Source organism: Sinohyriopsis cumingii, chromosome 15 (genome assembly GCF_028554795.1).
Source record: "Sinohyriopsis cumingii isolate HCF-2022 chromosome 15, ASM2855479v2, whole genome shotgun sequence".
In the NCBI taxonomy this organism is placed as follows: domain Eukaryota; kingdom Metazoa; phylum Mollusca; class Bivalvia; order Unionida; family Unionidae; genus Sinohyriopsis; species Sinohyriopsis cumingii.
Window position 1 is genome coordinate 114808957 of NC_142975.1, and position 19970 is coordinate 114828926.

The 19970-nt window shown below is 38.2% G+C and overlaps 1 protein-coding gene across 2 annotated transcripts in view; it reads left to right on the forward strand.

Annotated features, from left to right (window-relative positions):
- The window catches only part of LOC149782530 (fatty acid synthase-like), a 207642-nt gene that overhangs the window by 102888 nt on the left and 84784 nt on the right, over positions 1-19970 (forward strand). For both annotated transcript variants that reach the window (XM_089933967.1, XM_089933968.1), the window contains exons 21-23: positions 4555-4669; positions 14088-14278; positions 15462-15698. In XM_089933967.1, coding sequence (XP_089790093.1) covers positions 4555-4669; positions 14088-14278; positions 15462-15698 — 543 coding nt within the window. The remainder of the gene's footprint in view (positions 1-4554; positions 4670-14087; positions 14279-15461; positions 15699-19970) is intronic.

Sequence of the window (19970 nt, forward strand, 5' to 3'; positions counted from 1 at the left end):
CTTTCCCAAGTTCTTCCTCCACCATTTATACTGGCCACCATGTATAGGCTATCTTGTGCTGACAAATGGCATTAAACTCTACAACAACAACAACAGCAAGTCAAATTGGTAAAATGTAAAGAACATGATGTCTATAAGCCATATATTTTTGTTATTAAGCTGTTTCAATACATGCTCACATGTACAGTTCCTAATGTTTGAAACATGATTAAAGAATAAATTATTTAAACTACTATATATTTGGTTCCCATTGGTTAATTTAAGAAGCATCTTTTATTTCAATTATTCATTGGCATTACAAAGTGCACATTGTTACTTTAAGACTAAATCACTATATTTGGATTATTGTAAATTCATTTAGAGACATTTTGGATTATGTCATTGTGATTCATCAAGATTATTAGCACATCAACACTATTCCAGGGTGTTGGTACATCAGCACATTCAAAATTGGAATTCGGAACACTACTGGAATTCATTCCAAATACTTTATACTTTTGGACTTGTGATAGAACTGTCATAACTTTTTAGAATTTAATTCACAATACTGTCAGTTCTGTTTTTAAAGTTTCATTTTGTATTCTAAGGAATTAAATTATTTATTGAATTGTACTATATTTGTTGATATTTGCTCTTTTGTTTTACTTAGTTTAAGACCAAAGAGTTGTAACAACATATAATTGAGACTTGTAATAAAGTGAATCTTCATGTTTTTCACTATCATAAATTAAGAAAATTGCTCCTAGAAGCAACTACAATTAAAGTTAAAACTTTCCTCTTACTGAACTTCTTTAGTAAACCATGCCCATTTTATTGAGACTGTTTCTACTCTGTAGTTGTCATCAGATGCTACTCATGGCGGATAGAGTTATCTGCAAGAAGCCACACCAACTCCATCATTATGTGTTAAGAGCTGGTGGAGTTTCTTTTTTCCTTATCCTCTCCACTCTCTATCCACCCCTATTACGAAGCAAGGGGTATTGAACAGTCACATGAGCTGTACTGAACTCAGGCACCATGTGATGAAAGAAAACTGCATTTTTGTTACAAATAAAATTTGTTGTTGGAATCCATGGATCTGATGAAAGGAGATAAAATGGAATTATAAGGATTAAATGATCATGGTTTGATATTTATCAGAATGCAGATATTAATCATTTGCAAATTTAATTCTTGCAGTCCTTTATTATATGGTTTTTGCTATATTTTCATCTTCACAGATTGAATGGTGCCCCAAAAAATGAGAAACTTTGTCATTCCCTTTATTGTGATGGAAAGAATTAGTTCAGTTTTGATAAATACAATACACATCCTTGAGGTGTCCATTTTGTTGCATAGGAATATCCACATTTTACATTTTATTTCTCATGAGAAGAAAAAAATTATGATTGTTACAAAGCATGGCATTTGAGTTTAGATTAGTGTAATATTTGCCTCTGGAGATTATTTTCTTGTTATCATTTCCATTTGGATTGTATCTTTTATTTTATGACAGTTTTAAAGTAATTTTATTTTATGACAGTTTTAAAGTAATATAATACTCCTTTACTATAAAGCCCATTCATTATAATACCATTATTATAAGGCAAGCATGGGCATGGATCTCATGTTATTAAGTGATAGTAATGTGTGTATAATGGACTTCATTATAAGGTAGTCTTGCTTTATGGTGGTATACTGAGCAGTCTTACAGTGAGGGAGAACTTATTAAAACCTAGCATATTCATCAAATTTATTGAAAGTAAGAGTAGGCCATTTTGTTTCATTGCTTTGCGACTTTAAACTTGTCCCAACTCTGGCACAGAACCAGGATTTTTCAGTGAGGTTGGTACCAGTTTGGAGGACTGCTCTAATGGCCTAGTGGTTAGAGCATCCACCTCGGATGTGGGTGGTTGCAGGTTAGAACCCTGGCTGAGTCATATGAAATACATAAAAATAGTACTAACAGTTGCCTTGCATGGCACTCAGCATTAAGAGGTTCAAGTTAGATCTGGTTGGCCTGGTGTTAGGATAATATGACTTGGTGGGACATGATGCTACATGTCTGCAGCTTGATGTCGTAGTGGTATACTTCACTGTAAACTGCCACTCTGCAGGCATCATGGGGATGTGATGAATTAACAAAAAAATCTGTTAAAAATCCAAATCACATGCATACACCAGATTGGGCATGTATTTGCTCACAAACATTCACACACAAGTCAGCAAGGAGAGTGGGTAGATAAAATATAATAGGTAGTTATAGGTAAAGACAGAATTATTGATACATATAATAGAGATTTTTTTTAGATGGATCAATGAGATTTTCATATTGGGATACATAAGTGAGTCAAATTTAGATACTGGTATATACAAATGCCATGGACACTTAAACCTTCATCTCATATCAGCTGTTGTTGTGTAGGCTGTCAACACACATATGCCAAAACCACAGAGTGCCAGTAGAACACCTTTTACCTAAATGGTTCCATGTGAATAGGCTTGCTTGTACAATTTAGATCAGTGTAAGATTTTTTTCTTTTTTGTACATATTTATCATCTATAGATAGGTGTAAGAGTAATATATGATCTTTATGGTAGTATGATTATTTTTCAAACAGAATTTTTTAAAATTAAATTTTTCTGAAATTGCTTAAAAATCTTGAATTAATTAACTATCTGTCATTGAAGCTATGTGACCAGCTGTAGCTGTCCTTTCAATGCCTCTAAATCCATTGGTTCTTTAAGTCTTTATCAACAGATTGCCTAAATTTGAAAAATTGTCAAAAATCAGTGTTGTCTATATCAGTGTTTTAATTGCTAATATCTGACTTGGTGAAATCTTTATAGTCATTATTTTAATCATCCAGTCTAAAAGTGCAGAAAAAAATTGTGGCCTCCATTTTGGATACTACAGAATCGGACCCAGTTAATTTTAAGTAACAGATTTATATATTGTTAAATAGAAACCTTATGATGTAATGTAATGGTCATTTACCTCAGTGCCTGCAGTTTCTGAAAGGGGGTTTCCTTAAAGGTGGCACAGAATGGCTGATATTTACTGTGGCCATTGAAATGCACTTCTGTGCACATGACAAGTTCGAAGGCATCTAGATATGCTTGCTTGCAAATCAGACATATGCATTGAAAAGCACTTCCACTGGAATACATTGGAGATGTCTAAGGGTACTTGGGTGAAGTAATGGATTAAGTTTGATATTTACCAGGATTAAAATATATGTTACAAATAAAATATAGATTTCACTTTATGTCTTTGAAACATTTGGATTCATAGATTTATAATGTATTTAAGTCCAGTTCATGTCTGTTTCTGTGTGTTCATTAGTACTTTAAGACTGGACTGTTGTAACTCAATTCTGTCTGGTTCATCTCAATATCTACTCCAGAAACTTCAAAAAGTTCAAAACACAGCTGCTCGGATCATACTTAGAGTGCCACAATCAGAGCACACCTCCCTGCTGCTCTGTACCCTACACTGGCTATCCATTCGATCCAGAATCAAACACAAAATTTGTTCTCTGTGCTACATTTCACTGTTGGACTCTAGTTCAACATACCTATCTGACCTCACCCATGTGTACACACCAGCAAGATACTTGCGCTTCTCTTCTGACAATCGTATACTCGTTATTCCCACTATGAAAACAAAGTCATATGGACAGTGTTCTTTTGCATACCAGGGACAGCAACGTGGAATGAATTACCCACTGAACTTAGACACAAAGACACAGTGATCACATTCAAGAGGGCTCTCAAAACTCACTTATTTCGACTGCAAGAACAAACTTAAAGACCTAATAATGTTTCCTACCTGAAATATTCTCAGCATGTTTTTTATTTTTTAATGTTTTTCTAATTTCATGTTTGTTTTTGTAATAATATTATTATGTTTCTTATCTTATAGGTGTTGTTTAATGTTGTAAAGCGCTTAGAGCTTCTAAAGATTAGGCGCTATACAAAGTCCTTATTATTATTATTATTTGATCAGCTTTTGATTATTTTGCAGCTGGCAGTGTGTCCAGGCCCAAGTTTCACTAAATATCTAAAAAAAAAGGTTCCTCAAATTGAGATTTTGAAATATTATCCTTTTTGCATTATTGATGGCAGTAGCACAATGTCCAGCAGGTACTAGGTATTAAAATCAACAACCTTGGTTTATGAAAATCTTTTCTGTTTATTAGACATTATAATCCACTCATTTAAAATGGTCAGTTTTTACCTACTGACCACATAGGTATGGTGGTTGACCAGATTTAATCCTGTAAAACTATTGTCTCGACATCTGCCCACCCCCACCACCCTGATAAAAGGTCATTAGTAGCTTATAAGATAGCTGTTCACAGGTGTAAAACCTATGAGGTCATTTTTCCAAAAGGGTTGTGCTCTGCCCGAAATTATGTTGAAAGTGTTAATTTTATTACTGTAGCATTGTTTTGTATGTTCTAGTCATGGTTGAAAGGGGGAGCTTTGATATAGTGCTGTCTACTAACATGTATAACAGTTATGCTTGGTTTTTCTCTATTTACATTTGTTTTTATTTATGGTCATTTTCAGATGTGGTTTTGATGTCTGGTGCATTTGAGGTCTCCTCTAAAATGGACTTGCCCATAATTCCTGGATATGACGTGGATATTAATTATAACATCTATCTCAACACTTCAAAGGGGAGGTAGTTATGTCTAAAGTGTAATAAAAAATATTCATGAAAATCACTGGATGGTTTGCCTTTGTTTAATATATGCAGCTTTTTTCTTAATTAAAGGTAAAATTAATCTGTAGGACACATTTTTATTAGTGGAGCAATATGCACTTGGGACTTGGGCATTAACCTTGAGCTAGTTAACCCTAGCAAGATGTGTTACAACTGATCTCATTCAAAGTCCTTAATTCCTGTGACAGATTCTTCATACAGCTCCTCTGTTGTAACGCTGTAGTTAGGGTCCATAACTGCTGACCGTGTTTTATACCAGATGAGCATTATAGCAAAAGTGATAAAAAATGTTGAGTGTACTTGTGTTTTTGGCAGGGTAAACAAAACACTAGTCAGTTGTGTAGTAATAATGTTAGTTTATTAAAAACAAAAACACCTCATTTAAAAAATATGCTTGCAAGTTATAATTTCTATCTACAGCTGCCTCATGTTTGAAAGTGATTACAAATAATGTAAAAATTATTACATTAAGGTTGCTCTTGAGGCCAATGCAGCTTGACATTAAAAGCCTCATTCTATTTTAATTAGGAGCTCTCAATCACATGTTTACCACTTCTCCGCCCATTTTGCAATTAAATAAATGAACATCTATCTGCAACAAATGCATGGAGTAATGTCATTTTTTATCAGTAAGATATCATGTTTTGAGTTAAGAATATTGGTTAGATATGATTTAGCTACTAAGTGATTGTCACATTATGTACGACATGCTTTTAGTGATTCAAGAACATGGAATAACAGAAAAAAATGATGACAAACTTGCATACACAGATCCATTTAAAATTCACTGATGTCCAAAACAGACATGTTTGTTTACAAAAAGTACTGATCCAAATCTGATGTGGGTGCATAAGAAAGCTTGCCAGTAGCTTCTCATGGGCTGGTGGTTCTTGTCATGGTTTTTCCAGGGTTCTTCCTTCACCAGTTATATTGGCTGCCATATTATAGTCTGTCTTGTGCTGAAAAATGATGTTAAAACCTACAAAAACAACTAATCCAAATAAACAGTATTCACTCACATACTGGAAGTATTTCGTGATATTCCGTTTTTTGAGACTAGATCATTCTTGTTTTTTTTTATAGCAAAGTCTGCGATATTTCTCAGATGCATAATTTTCAAGGGCTCAGTGTCCTGGCTTTCTAGCACATAGTCCTTTCTTGAATATAAATATAGCATTATAAACATGTTTCTGATGTGTCTTCCTCATGATCGGGATCTAAATTTCTGTTTTGGCACCTAGGAAGAACCGCATATCAGCATCAGTCTTACATTCAACAGTGGTGCAATCCTTATCAATTTTGATCCCATGCTGAAAATATCAAACAAGTTGAAATGTTCACATACTCCTGTAACACAACCTTTTCAGCATCCTCATCTGTGAATCCCTTAAAATCACAATCCTATTAACAAAATAAACTTTCCTTTCGCTAGATGTCTCCATTGCGATATTAAGCATCTTTATTAACTCAAAAAGACTAGCTCACTTTTAAATCTAATTTCACTGGTAAGTGACACTTAATTGTTTGAATGAACCTTATTTTGTACTGTAACAACATCTCTTCTGGGCTGTACTGCAACAGATTACATAAAGCAGCAACATGTTGAAAAGACATCCTTTCTGTGATCTGTTGTGGTCCAGGTGTCAGTGTATATTGCAGCATGTTGAAAAGACATCCTTTCTGTGATCTGTTGTGGTCCAGGTGTCAGTATATATTGGTCGAGAATAAGCTGGTCTTCTGTATAATCCTTGAGCTGTGTTTACATAACTCAAGTCACTGATCTGCCAAGGTTACATAGCTCAAGTCACTGATCTGCCAAGGTTGCTTTAGTGCTTAGCTCTTTAAAATTCGAGTAGGAAACACATTTTGAAAGCTGTTTCTGAATAGATCTGAAACCACCAAATCCCAGGTGATCTTTCAATAACATACTTCCTAGTTGTTTCAGAAACATTGTTTTTCATTGGCTGTTTGGCTCGTACATGAGCAGAAAGGTAAAGGTTGCACATTCGTTTTTTGGGCGCTAAACAGAACCATTTTTTTGGTATTGAGACCACTCTTTATTTCAAATGGCCATCTTATCCTACTTTTTGCAAAGGTCCATCTGTCTGTTTGCAGTTCATACCAGTTTACCTTAGATCTGAGACCAAAAAGTCTAAAATTTGGACACAAATCAGATTCCAACCACGGGTGAAATTTGGGTTTTAAAAAATCGGGTCCTAAAAATGTGGTTTTTCTTTCTTTATTTTGCAGTGCAACTAGAAATTCCACATTATTCGGTATCATTGTAGAGCTACATCTGTCTACCTTTCTGTAATACCACCCACTTTAGTGTATCATGCATGACCATGATACTACAGAGCTTGGCAGTAGGCTTCTACCTCCTGCCACGTTAACTCGTTGCTAGGGGTTAATGTGTTAACTACTGGTGCCAGTGTATAGCTCACAACTGTGCCTGGCTATACCTGGCTACTGGGGTGACTACTACAGCCTACTGTATCTGATTTGTGGCCTGGCTATACCTGGCTACTGGGATAACTACTACAGCCAACTGTATCTGATTTGTGACCTGGCTACTGGGGTGACTACTACAGCCTACTGTATCTGATTTGTGGCCTGGCTATTCCTAGCTGCTGGGGTGACTACTACAGCCTACTGTATCTGATTTGTGGCCTGGCTATACCTGGCTACTGGGGTGACTACTGCAACCTACTGTATCTGATTTGTGGCCTGGCTATACCTAGCTGCTGGGGTGACTACTGCAGCCTACTGTATCTGATTTGTGGCCTGGCTATACCTAGCTGCTGGGGTGACTACTGCAGCCTACTGTATCTGATTTGTGGCCTGGCTATACCTAGCTGCTGGGGTGACTACTGCAGCCTACTGTATCTGATTTGTGGCCTGGCTATACCTGGCTGCTGGGGTGACTACTGCAGCCTACTGTATCTGATTTGTGGGCTGGCTATACCTAGCTGCTGGGGTGACTACTGCAGCCTACTGTATCTGATTTGTGGGCTGGCTATACCTAGCGGCTGGGGTGACTGCTGCAGCCTACTGTATCTGATTTGTGGCTTGGCTATACCTAGCTGCTGGGGTGACTACTGCAGCCTACTGTATCTGATTTGTGGCCTGGCTATACCTAGCTGCTGGGGTGACTACTGCAGCCTGCTGTATCTGATTTGTGGCCTGGCTATACCTAGCTGCTGGGGTGACTACTGCAGCCTACTGTATCTGATTTGTGGGCTGGCTGTACCTGGCTACTGGGGTGACTACTACAGCCTACTGTATCTGATTTGTGGCCTGGCTATACCTGGCTACTGGGGTGACTACTGCAGCCTACTGTATCGGATTTGTGGCCTTGCTATACCTGGCTACTGGGATAACTACTACAGCCTACTGTATCTGATTTGTGGCCTGGCTATACCTGGCTACTGGGGTGACTACTACAGCCTACTGTATCTGATTTGTGGCCTGGCTATTCCTAGCTGCTGGGGTGACTACTACAGCCTACTGTATCTGATTTGTGGCCTGGCTATACCTGGCTACTGGGGTGACTACTGCAACCTACTGTATCTGATTTGTGGGCTGGCTATACCTGGCTACTGGGGTGACTACTGCAACCTAATGTATCTGATTTGTGGCCTGGCTATACCTGGCTGCTGGGGTGACTACTGCAGCCTACTGTATCTGATTTGTGGCCTGGCTATACCTAGCTGCTGGGGTGACTACTGCAGCCTACTGTATCTGATTTGTGGGCTGGCTATACCTAGCTGCTGGGGTGACTACTGCAGCCTACTGTATCGGATTTGTGGGCTGGCTATATCTGGCTACTGGGGTGACTACTGCAGCCTACTGTATCGGATTTGTGGCCTGGCTATACCTGGCTACTGGGATAACAACTACAGCCTACTGTATCTGATTTGTGGCCTGGCTACACCTGGCTACTGGGATAACTACTACAGCCTACTGTATCTGATTTGTGGCCTGGCTATACCTGGCTACTGGGGTGACTACTACAGCCTACTGTATCTGATTTGTGGCCTGGCTATTCCTAGCTGCTGGGGTGACTACTACAGCCTACTGTATCTGATTTGTGGCCTGGCTATACCTGGCTACTGGGGTGACTACTGCAACCTACTGTATCTGATTTGTGGCCTGGCTATACCTAGCTGCTGGGGTGACTACTGCAGCCTACTATATCTGATTTGTGGGCTGGCTATACCTAGCTGCTGGGGTGACTACTGCAGCCTACTGTATCTGATTTGTGGCCTGGCTATACTTAGCTGCTGGGGTGACTACTGCAGCCTACTGTATCTGATTTATGGCCTGGCTATACCTAGCTGCAGGGGTGACTACTGCAGCCTACTGTATCTGATTTGTGGGCTGGCTATACCTAGCTGCTGGGGTGACTACTGCAGCCTACTGTATCTGATTTGTGGCTTGGCTATACCTAGCTGCTGGGGTGACTACTGCAGCCTACTGTATCTGATTTGTGGCCTGGCTATACCTAGCTGCTGGGGTGACTACTGCAGCCTACTGTATCTGATTTGTGGCCTGGCTATACCTGGCTGCTGGGGTGACTACTGCAGCCTACTGTATCTGATTTGTGGCCTGGCTATACCTGGCTACTGGGACGACTACTACAGCCTACTGTATCTGATTTGTGGCCTGGCTTTACCTAGCTGCTGGGGTGACTACTGCAGCCTACTGTATCTGATTTGTGTCCTGGCTATACCTAGCTGCTGGGGTGACTACTGCAGTCTACTGTATCTGATTTGTGGCCTGGCTATACCTAGTTGCTGGGGTGACTACTGCAGCCTACTGTATCTGATTTGTGGCCTGGCTATACCTGGCTACTGGGGTGACTACTGCAGCCTACTGTATCTGATTTGTGGCCTGGCTATACCTGGCTACTGGGGTGACTACTGCAGCCTACTGTATCTGATTTGTGGCCTGGCTATACCTGGCTACTGGGGTGACTACTGCAGCCTACTGTATCTGATTTGTGGTCTGGCTATACCTGGCTACTAGGGTGACTACTGCAGCCTACTGTATCTGATTTGTGGGCTGACTACCAGAGCCTAATGCTGCTACAACCAAATGATAATATTTTAGCTGATGATGTTGGGATATGGGCTAACTGTTCCAGTTATTTTCTGTATAATAAACTGATTTATAGACTAAAACCATTCATAAATAAATGCTATAACTACCTTATGTCTGCTTGATTCCTGTATCCTTCTAACATCCACAATATTGTATAAAATCCATGAATATTCAACACAAAACCGTTTGTAAACCCTAAAATTTATGTCTTTTTTTTGTAGGAAATTAATCATCTAATATACACAAGTAATTACAAACAAATGTTTAACTAGTCACTATGTTCTACTGTTTCCCAAGTATTTCCTTATGGTGTCTAATGAAACAGTTGTGTTTTATGCACAGACGGACACCACACTGTTTGCACATGATGGATACCTCATGCCACCATTTTTCTTTGAAACACATTTTGCATCGCCCTGGTTTCTCAGCTTTTGTGGTCCAATGTGCATTTCCACAGTTATCAATTGTAGATATACTCTTGATCCTCGAAATGTCCCTATCATCTGCTGCGCATGTGCAATTCGTAAGTCAAGTTGTTTCCGTTGGATTTCTTTGTTTTTTTGGTGAAAAGTTTGTGGCTGTGTGACTCCTGCATAGTTATTAACACATTTACGAGAGAAACATCAAAGTAGAACGAGAACAGATATTTCCACCATTTGGTAGCTTTGCCACAGGTAGAGTACTGCATCCTATTCTGGTCTGCCAGGTCAACCCCAAAACATATATTTATTGTAGAGTTCCATGACAAGCGGAGCTGGCACTTCCTGGTAGGTTCCATTTTTTTGTCTCCTATGCACCATCTTGTTCTTGCTTGGCTCACAACTTGTTGAGAGATAATGCCATTTTTTTGTCCTTTCAAGCTATAGCACATAGACTTCCTCTGTTCTTTAATTTGGCAGATTTTAGTTCCTGTGGCATTCCCTTTCTATTCTCTCATACTGTACCGAGGCAATAAATTTGTTCTTTCTTGAGGAATTCAAAGAGTGCTGGACAGGAGAAAAAATTGTCCATGTAAACTACATGAGATTTCCCATGTCCCACGTAAATTTGCTGTCAGATCGGTAACCACACGTGCACCAAGGCCCTCTTCTGTTCCTGTATACACCTGGAACTCGTGCACATAACCATTGTGTGGGTCTGCCCGTTCCCAAACTTTTATTCCAAACTTGGTTGGCTTCACAGGCAAATATTGTTTGAAGGATAATCTGCCTTTATACGCAATCATCCCTTCATCCACACTCTGCTCTTTGTGACCATTATAATTTTGAAGACACGTTTTGGAAATTTCATCAGGAACTGATCTTACGTGACACAACTTGTCATGTCCAGGCTGGCGTCTTGGTGGATTTTGCCTGGTGTCATTTACATGAAAATACTTCTGCAAATTTTCAAAACTTATTCTGGTAATAATTGTGGGAATACTTTGTATCTGGATGGGCCATGTTTATCACCAAGGTTGAACATAGGCCGGAAATGCCAAGATTGACAAAATCAGATGTATTCCTAGAAAGGCCAGCATTTTGTCCATTGTTGTGGGTTGCCATTGTAAATTGGGCTTTTCTTCAATACATCTTGCTGCATATCCATTGGTTTGTGCCACAATGCTCTCAATCAGTGCCTGGGATATTTTTTTACAGAAAAATCAATTTCCTTCTGCCCCTGATCTAAAACAAAAGTAGGATCGATGTTTTCCATAAACTCTGTGACTTCTGGACCTTACTTCAATATCATCATTGTCAGAATTGGGCTCTATTTCTGACAGACTTGACAAAGATGATATCTTAATGTCAGTACCAGCACTTCTGAACTCAAAGTTGTCAAATTCATCTTCCAGAAACACTGAAAATTTGGTACCCGAATCACTCTCATAAGCGGACAACATTGCTAACACTGTAAACTTCAAACATGTATATTAAGAAAATGGTGCTATAACATTGCAAAAAATCCTTGTATTTAGTAACAACAATCATTTGTTAACTTAATTTTTATTGGTTGAATGTTCTTTTCCCTCCAAGTATTGAACAGTAAGACCAATTGTAACATGAACATACAGTGCAGACCTATCAGTCATGGGGGTACAGAATGCAAAACAATGCCTGCGTACATACCAGTCACCAGGACCAGTACTGGATTTCTTCAGCGGCTGATGAATTGGTCACTCTCGAGGCAACTCATATTTATGTGGCGGATATATCTGGCACCAGTAGTTAAAGAGTTACGGCAAATTCGACTGTCACGTGTACATTTGTCAAATACAATAGTTGATACAGAGCATTGACACTTATGGCTTATTGGAAACATAGATAATTTCAGGTGTTCAATAGCCTGTTAGGAATACAATATCTTGTGTTGCCTGAATACAGCAGTGGCTAATCAGTTAAACTGTGACTGTAGAAACACATTCTGGTAATACACAAATCAGTTACAGTAGTTTTGGATAGAAACACATTCTGGTAATACTCAGATCAATTACAGCAGTTTTGGATAGACACACATTCTGGTAGTACACAAATCAGTTACAGTAGTTTTGGATAGAAACATATTCTGGTAATACACAAATCAGTTACAGTAGTTTTGGATAGAAACACATTCTGTTAATACTTAAATCAATTACAGTAGTTTTGGATAGACACACATTCTGGTAATACACAAATCAGTTACAGTAGTTTTGGATAGAAACACATTCTGGTAATACCCAAATCAGTTACTGTAGTTTTGGACAGAAACACATTCCGGTAATACCCAAATCAATTAGAGTAGTTTTGGACATAAACACATTCTGGTAATACCCAAATCAGTTCCAGTAGTTTTGGACATAAACACATTCTGGTAATACCCAAATCAGTTACAGAAGTTTGGACATAAACACATTCTGGTAATACCCAAATCAATTACAGTAGTTTTGGACATAAAGGTTTCAGCTGATAGATGCAGAGAATTATTTTTTTAAAATTTCTTTCGTGAAATTATAATTTTTATAATTTTGATTTTAGGGTCTATAGCACTACTGATTTATATCTGGAATTGCATTATAGTGAAGCATGTTATAACGGGGGAGAGCTGTACTTTTAAAAGACGTACTATATCTTGATCAGGCTTGACTGTGTACACCTTGCATAAGATGGCACTTTCAATGATCAGGCTTGACTGTACACCTTGCATAAGATGAGTTTCAATGATCAGGCTTGACTGTACACCTTGCATAAGATGAGTTTCAGTGATCAGGCTTGACTATGTACGCCTTGCATAAGATGGCACTTTCAATGATCAGGCTTGACTGTGTACACCTTGCAAAAAATGGCACTTTCAATGATCAGGCTTGACTGTGTACACATTGCATAAGATGGCACTTTCAGTGATCAGGCTTGACTGTGTACACCTTGGAAAAGATGGCACTTTCAATGATCAGGCTTGACTGTGTACACCTTGCATAAGATGGCACTTTCAATGATCAGGCTTGACTGTGTACACCTTGCATAAGATGAGTTTCAATGATCAGGCTTGACTGTGTACACCTTGCATAAGATGGCACTTTCAGTGATCAGGCTTGACTATGTACACCTTGCAAAAAATGGCACTTTCAATGACCAGGCTTGACTGTGTACACCTTGCATAAGATGGCACTTTCAGTGATCAGGCTTGATTGTGTACACCTTGCATAAGATGGCAGTTTCAATTTGTGATCCCACTACAGCTGCTCCAGATGTCATGGAAGAGAAAACAAGTAAGAGCAGAAGTTGAACCACATATTAGTTGGTTACAGGGCGATAAGCCATCCAGTCAATCCATGGTTAATATGCAGATACATGGATGGAACTTTTCTGCATCTGAATTTCAGTAAAATAAATTAAGCTTTTTATAGAGTTACTGCTATAAACCATTTTTGTTAATTTGCACATCGACATCCTGAGTTATTTATGCTGATGAAGTTTCAGATTGAAGACACTACATTTCAGCAGGTATCTCCTCTTTTTAGCATTTAGTAGCAAATGATAGTAGCATCTTATAAGCCAGAGGGTAACATAGTATGTCGATCCAAATTAAATCCAAATGCAGTTTGAACATAGAAGCTGCAAGTCAAGCAAAATCTGTGTGTAAAAAAAAAATGTGACATTCCATATCTCTTCTATGATAAATATTAGAATAACATAAACTAAAGTTTTGACCACATAATAGTGCTTAATTTTTTGACATTTTATCTTTTTGTGCTGGAAAATATTTATAAAACAGATTGAAGCAGTAAAGATTTAAAGTTTATTTATTATTATTCCAGTGATGAGGAAATTGAGAGGACTGAGATCTTGTGGGAGGAGAGCTGGGTGGATTTTCTTAACAGTGTCCTAGAGTTTTCAAATCAATCATTTCCAAGCCTCCCTCTAACCCAGATGATCCTAGACCCCTCCTGTCACCTAAAGGAGGCAAAAGAGTGTAGAAACTTCCTGGCTGTCCTTGACAAGTACACAGGTCTGCAGATATATTGTAGTATTATAATGACTTAGAATTCCCCCCCCCCATAAATAAATAATGGTATTTAGTGATTTTGTTCAGTCTGAGAACAGTTTTTCACAAAACATCATAATCATAATGTCAATCCATTTAATGTGTATCATATTTATCATAGTTTTTGAAGGCCAGTATCTCTTGATTGCATCAGTTGATCATCATGTATAGACTTTATTCACAATGGATGGAAAGTTCAAGGCCAGAAGAATCAGTTGTTTTAAAGATGGAAAAGTGAAAGATGTCATTGCTTAATGTTTTTTGATCTTGCCTTTCTCCCATTGGAAAAGGATAAATTGTCATCAGACCTTGCACAGAAGTTCATTATGGACGTAGAGTATATCTTGGGATTTCTGAGTCAGAAGGTTAAAGGTCAGGTTAAAAGTGGCAAATATATTAGATTTTGAAATTTACAAACTTCTGCTTCCATGAATAAGTTTTCATCTGACTTTGCAATGGGGGCTTCAAGTGGCCAAGTGGTCTAAAGCACTCTCCATTATGGATCACTGCTGTCTCACCTCTGTCTGCGAGGGTTCGAGTCTAGGATTTGGCCAATGTGGTTATGAGCGAAACTTGCTAGTAGATTCTCGTTTGTCAGTGGTTCTTCCTGGGGTTTTCCTGGGTTCTTCCTCCACCATTAATACTGGCCACCATGCATAGCCTATCGTGTGCTGAAAAATGATGTTAAACCCCACAACAACAACCATGACGTTACGTTGCACTGAGATTCTTCAGTTTACACAGCAGCCGTTTTGATGACTGACCAAAAATCCTTTGTCTAGGTCACAGGGTAAAATATTTTCATTTTATTTTAAATTTATGGAAATTGTTTTTTGATGTTGCCATGGAGATATAAAAAAATTGAGAATAGAATCATGTAAGGGTGAAAGGTAAAGGTTACAGTTGGGTTGGAACAGGCAAGAATGCTTCCTTTCACTGGTGAAGTTTTAAATTTCCAGATTTTGTTACGGGCAACTGGGACATGTGTTATACTCTTTCTCTTTTTTTGGCAAGAATAGTTGTATTTTTAATAACTTCTTTGAAATACGTCAGCTAGAAATGTAGAAAATTGTTATAATTTAAATGATTTTATACAGGTTTTCTAGTTTGAAAATCTTAAATTAATAATTTGTAACCTTTTTATTAGGTCTGTGTAAAGCAGGGGGGCTGGTATTACAATATCCAGTTACAAAGAGATCACCTGAACCAGAAGAACAGGGAGGTAAACCAGTGAAGGCTGCTTTTGGATTAGACAAGATTTTCGTTTCCAAAGTTATGCTTTACAACCTTCAGGGTCGTGACACCAAGGATAAGGTGCTTATTTACTTGGCATACAAATTTGAGGAGAGCTCCTCCACTTCTGTCATTGGGATAGCAACTCTAGGTAAGGACATGTACCCAGCACTGCTCAACACAGCCAGGTTGAAAACACCACAAATCAGCAACACAAAAGAATGAAAGGAGATATGACAAAATATCAAAAATAATGTAAACAATATTACATGATATTGATCAATAGTAACAAATATTAAAAGAAAGGTCATTTTATCAACACCTCACCTTGGTGTTTACTGTTGCCATTGATTTGTCTCGGTGGATGTATGCATGAAAATGAGAATTTCATTCTTACCAGTTGGAAACATGTTTAACTACGGATGAAATGATTCATCGATATATCAGTGCATCAATACTTTTGCTGAAACGATACATATCGATACAAGAGACAGAGAATACAAAATGACAAATACCATATGCATGTTGTTATAGTCTTTAGCAATCATGGATAATTATTATTAGTTACCTTGTTATTCTGTAACATTATAATCCATCGGAAACAGCATTTGCAGTCACAGGTACTCATGTTTATAAGTAAAGAAAAAAGACTGAGAATACTCACTTGCCTTCTACAAGTTAACACGGTGACATGGTTGGTAATCTTGCCCCCCCCCATTCCATGTAATTATCTTTATCAAGAACTATGTTCAGCATATACCTTCCAAACATCTGCTGCATGTAGAATGAAGTACTTTACTCATCATCAAATAACCACTTTCACATGAAATTTCTACTTTGAATTGTATCTTGACTCCTTTGGTTGATTTGAAAGCTATGCTACCAGTGTGTTGCACGGTGAAATATATTACATTGAATTTTCATTTGTGGTTATTGTTTTTCCGGTCCAGGTTAAACAATAACTACCAATCAGAAATCACTGTAGCTTATTTTCTGTGTGACAAACAGGAGTTATTGGCAAAGCAAGAGGGAGAGACTTCATGGGAAAGTCATTAGGTATGTCAAGTACTTAAGCAGAGATGTTGTCGGGGTGTGCCATTGTGCAAATCATGCAAAATTTATACGAATTTGTGCTCTTGGAGAACAGTGAAACTTGAGAACTCCTGCAAATTCTTTGAAAGTCTCACATATGAAAATGTGCTCTGCAGAGTATACATTTTTATTTTACCCTTGTCGTGACATCTGTTTTTTTTATTTTGGATAGCCGCAGAACCACATCTGGATTCTTCCAGCACAACATGAATGGTTGTGAAACAAGATTTGATTAGCTCAACATGCCTAGGAATAAGCAGTATGACATAGTTTGAAACCATGAAGAAAGTTTTACAAACCTGTGTTTAAAATATGGGCAACCTAGAAAACCCAAAATGTCCAATTCCTGGAATGGTCCATTATGATTTTGTTTGGCATATACTTGCTAATGATAGTGATGGTGACAATAAGTTTTGAAGTGTATCAGATTATTGGAGCTGGGAAAGCATTAATGGAGATACCAGTGACTGATTTTTTAGTCAGAAATTATGTTAAATACAAGTCAGATGTTCTTGCTGGATGGACAGAAAGTAGACGGCAAGACCCTTTCAGTGGTATTTTGAAATTAAATGTACAAAGGGCAGAATTCTGAGCCAAATTAAAAGACAATTTATAAATCTAATGCAGTTGTCATTTTTGTTAATTAATCAGTTTTGCTCTGCGAGTCATGCTACAAAACCATATATATGTATCCACATCAGGGTTAAGACTAATTGAATAAAACAAGGTAAAAAATGAAATTAATTCTTTAACTTCTAGTGCTACTATAGTGGCTCACTGCAATGCCTAGCTGCTGGGGTCGCTACTGCAGCTGATTTGTGGGCTGACTACCAGAGCCTAATGCTGCTACAGCCAAATCATAACCTTTTAGCTGATGATGTGGGGATATGGGCTAATTGTGTTAGTTATTTTCAGATTTATAGACTAAAACCATGCATATATAAAAGCTATAACTACCTACTTATATCTGTTTGATTATTTTATCCTGCTGACATCCACATGAATGATATAAAATCCAGGAATATAACACAAAACATGGTTTGTAAACACTAAAATTTATCTGAGTCTTTTATACAAATTTATTTATCAAATATATACATGTAATTACTAAAAATGTTGCCTAGTCACCGTGTCCTACTATTTTTTAAGTAGTTCCTCATGGTATCTAGAGAAACAGTTACGTTTTATGCATAGACGGATATCACACTGTTTGCACATGATGGACACCTCATGCCGCCTTTTTTCTTTGGTACACATTTTGCATCGCCCTGGTTTCTCTGCTTGTATGGGCCAATGTGCATTTGCACAGTTATCAGTTGCAGATATGACCTTTCTCTTTCTCGATCCTCGAAATGTCCCTATCATCTGCAGAGCAAGTGCAATTCTAAAATCAAGTTGTCTTCGTCGGATTTCTTTATTCTTTTTGGTGACAAGTTTGCGGTTGGGCAACTCCTGCATAGTTGTTGTTGTTGTTGTGGGGTTTAACGCCATTTTTCAGTACATGATAGGCTATGCATGGCGGCCAGTATTAATGGTGGAGGAAGAATCCAGGAAAACCCCGGGAAGAACCACCGACCCACGAGAAGCTACTGGCATGCTTTCTCACATATCCACATTTTCCGAATCCTGGACTCGAACCCACGCAGACAGAGGTGAGATGGCAGTGATCCGTAACGGAGAGCGCTTTAGACCACTTGGCCACTTGGGGCCCCTCCTGCATAGTTATTAATGCATTTACTAAAGCAACATCAAAGCAGAACCAGAACAGATATTTCCACCATTTGGTAGCTTTGTGTCAGGTAGAGTACTGCATCCTTTCCTGGTCTGCCAGGTCAACCCCAAACACGTATTTGTTATAGAGCTTTGAAACGATCGGAGCTGGCACTTCCTGATAGGTTCCATTTTTTTGTCTCCTACGCACCATCTTGCTCTCTCTTGGATTGCAGCTTGTTGATAGATAATGGACAATTTTTTTTGTCCTTCCAAGCTATAGCACATAGGCTTCCTTTTGTCATCAGGACACTGTTGTCTCTGTTCTTTAATTTGGCAGATTTTATTTCCTCTGGCATTCCCTTTCTATTTGCTCGCATGGACTGAGGCAATACATTTTTTCTTTCCTGAGCGATTAAAAGAGTGCTGGACTGGAGAAAAAATTGTCCATTTAACTACATGCGATTTCCCATGTATTTTCGTTGTCAGATCAGTTACCACACATGCACCAAGGCCCTCTTCTGTTCCTGTATACACCTGGAACTCGTTCACATAACCATTGTGTGGGTCTGCCTGTTCCCAAACTTTTATTTAAAACTTGGTTGGCTTCGCAGGCAAATATTGCTTGAAGGATAATCTACCTTTATATGCTATCATCCCTTCATCCACACTCTGCTCTTTATGACCAGTGTAATTTTTGAGACACGTTTTGGAAATTTCGTCTAAAACTGGTCTTACGTGACACAACTTGTCATGTCCGGGCTGGCGTATAGGAGGATTCTTCCTGGTGTCATTTACATGAAAATACTTTGACAACTTTTCAAAACGTACTCTGGTCATAATTGTGGAAATACTTATTATCTGGAAGGGCCATGTTGATCGCCAAGCTAGGTTACATTCTGGAAGTGCCAGGATTGACATAATCAAATGTATTCCTAGAAAGGCCAGCATTTCGTCTATTGTCGTGGGTTGCCAGAGTTAATCGGGCTTTTCTTCAATACATCTTGCCACATATCCATTCGTTTGTGCAACAATACTTTCGATCATTGCCAGGGAAAAAAAAAGTTAAAGTAAAAATCAATTTCTTTTTTCCCCTCATTCAAAACGAAAGTTGAACCGACGCTTTCTGTAAACTAGGTGACTTTCGGGGTACGTGGCTCTCTTGTCCACACTTCGCCGTCTTGAAAATCGGATTCTGTTTCAATTTCTGACAGACTTGACAAAGAAGATAGATCAATGTCACTACCAATGCTTCTTAATTCAATGTGGTCAAATTCATCCTCACAAAAACCTGAAAATTTGGAATCTGAATCACTATCACTGATAACACTATCAATACATGAAATTCATTTCATGTACACAGAAATTCTACTTGTCATCTCTCTTGCAAACTTAACCTTGTGTGAATACTCCGACAGAGTCTGTCAAGTAAAAGTCTACTTCCAGTGGCTGATTCTTATAATTTTCTTCATTTTCTGATCTGATTATTTCCACTATTTTTGCCGCTATCAATGTAAAAGAAATTCCCTTTGTTCAGCAATGTTCACTCTATGTAAGCTAAAATTTTATTGGCTAAGCTGCCTGCATAATTAGGAAATGGCTTGAAATCAACCAGTGGTTT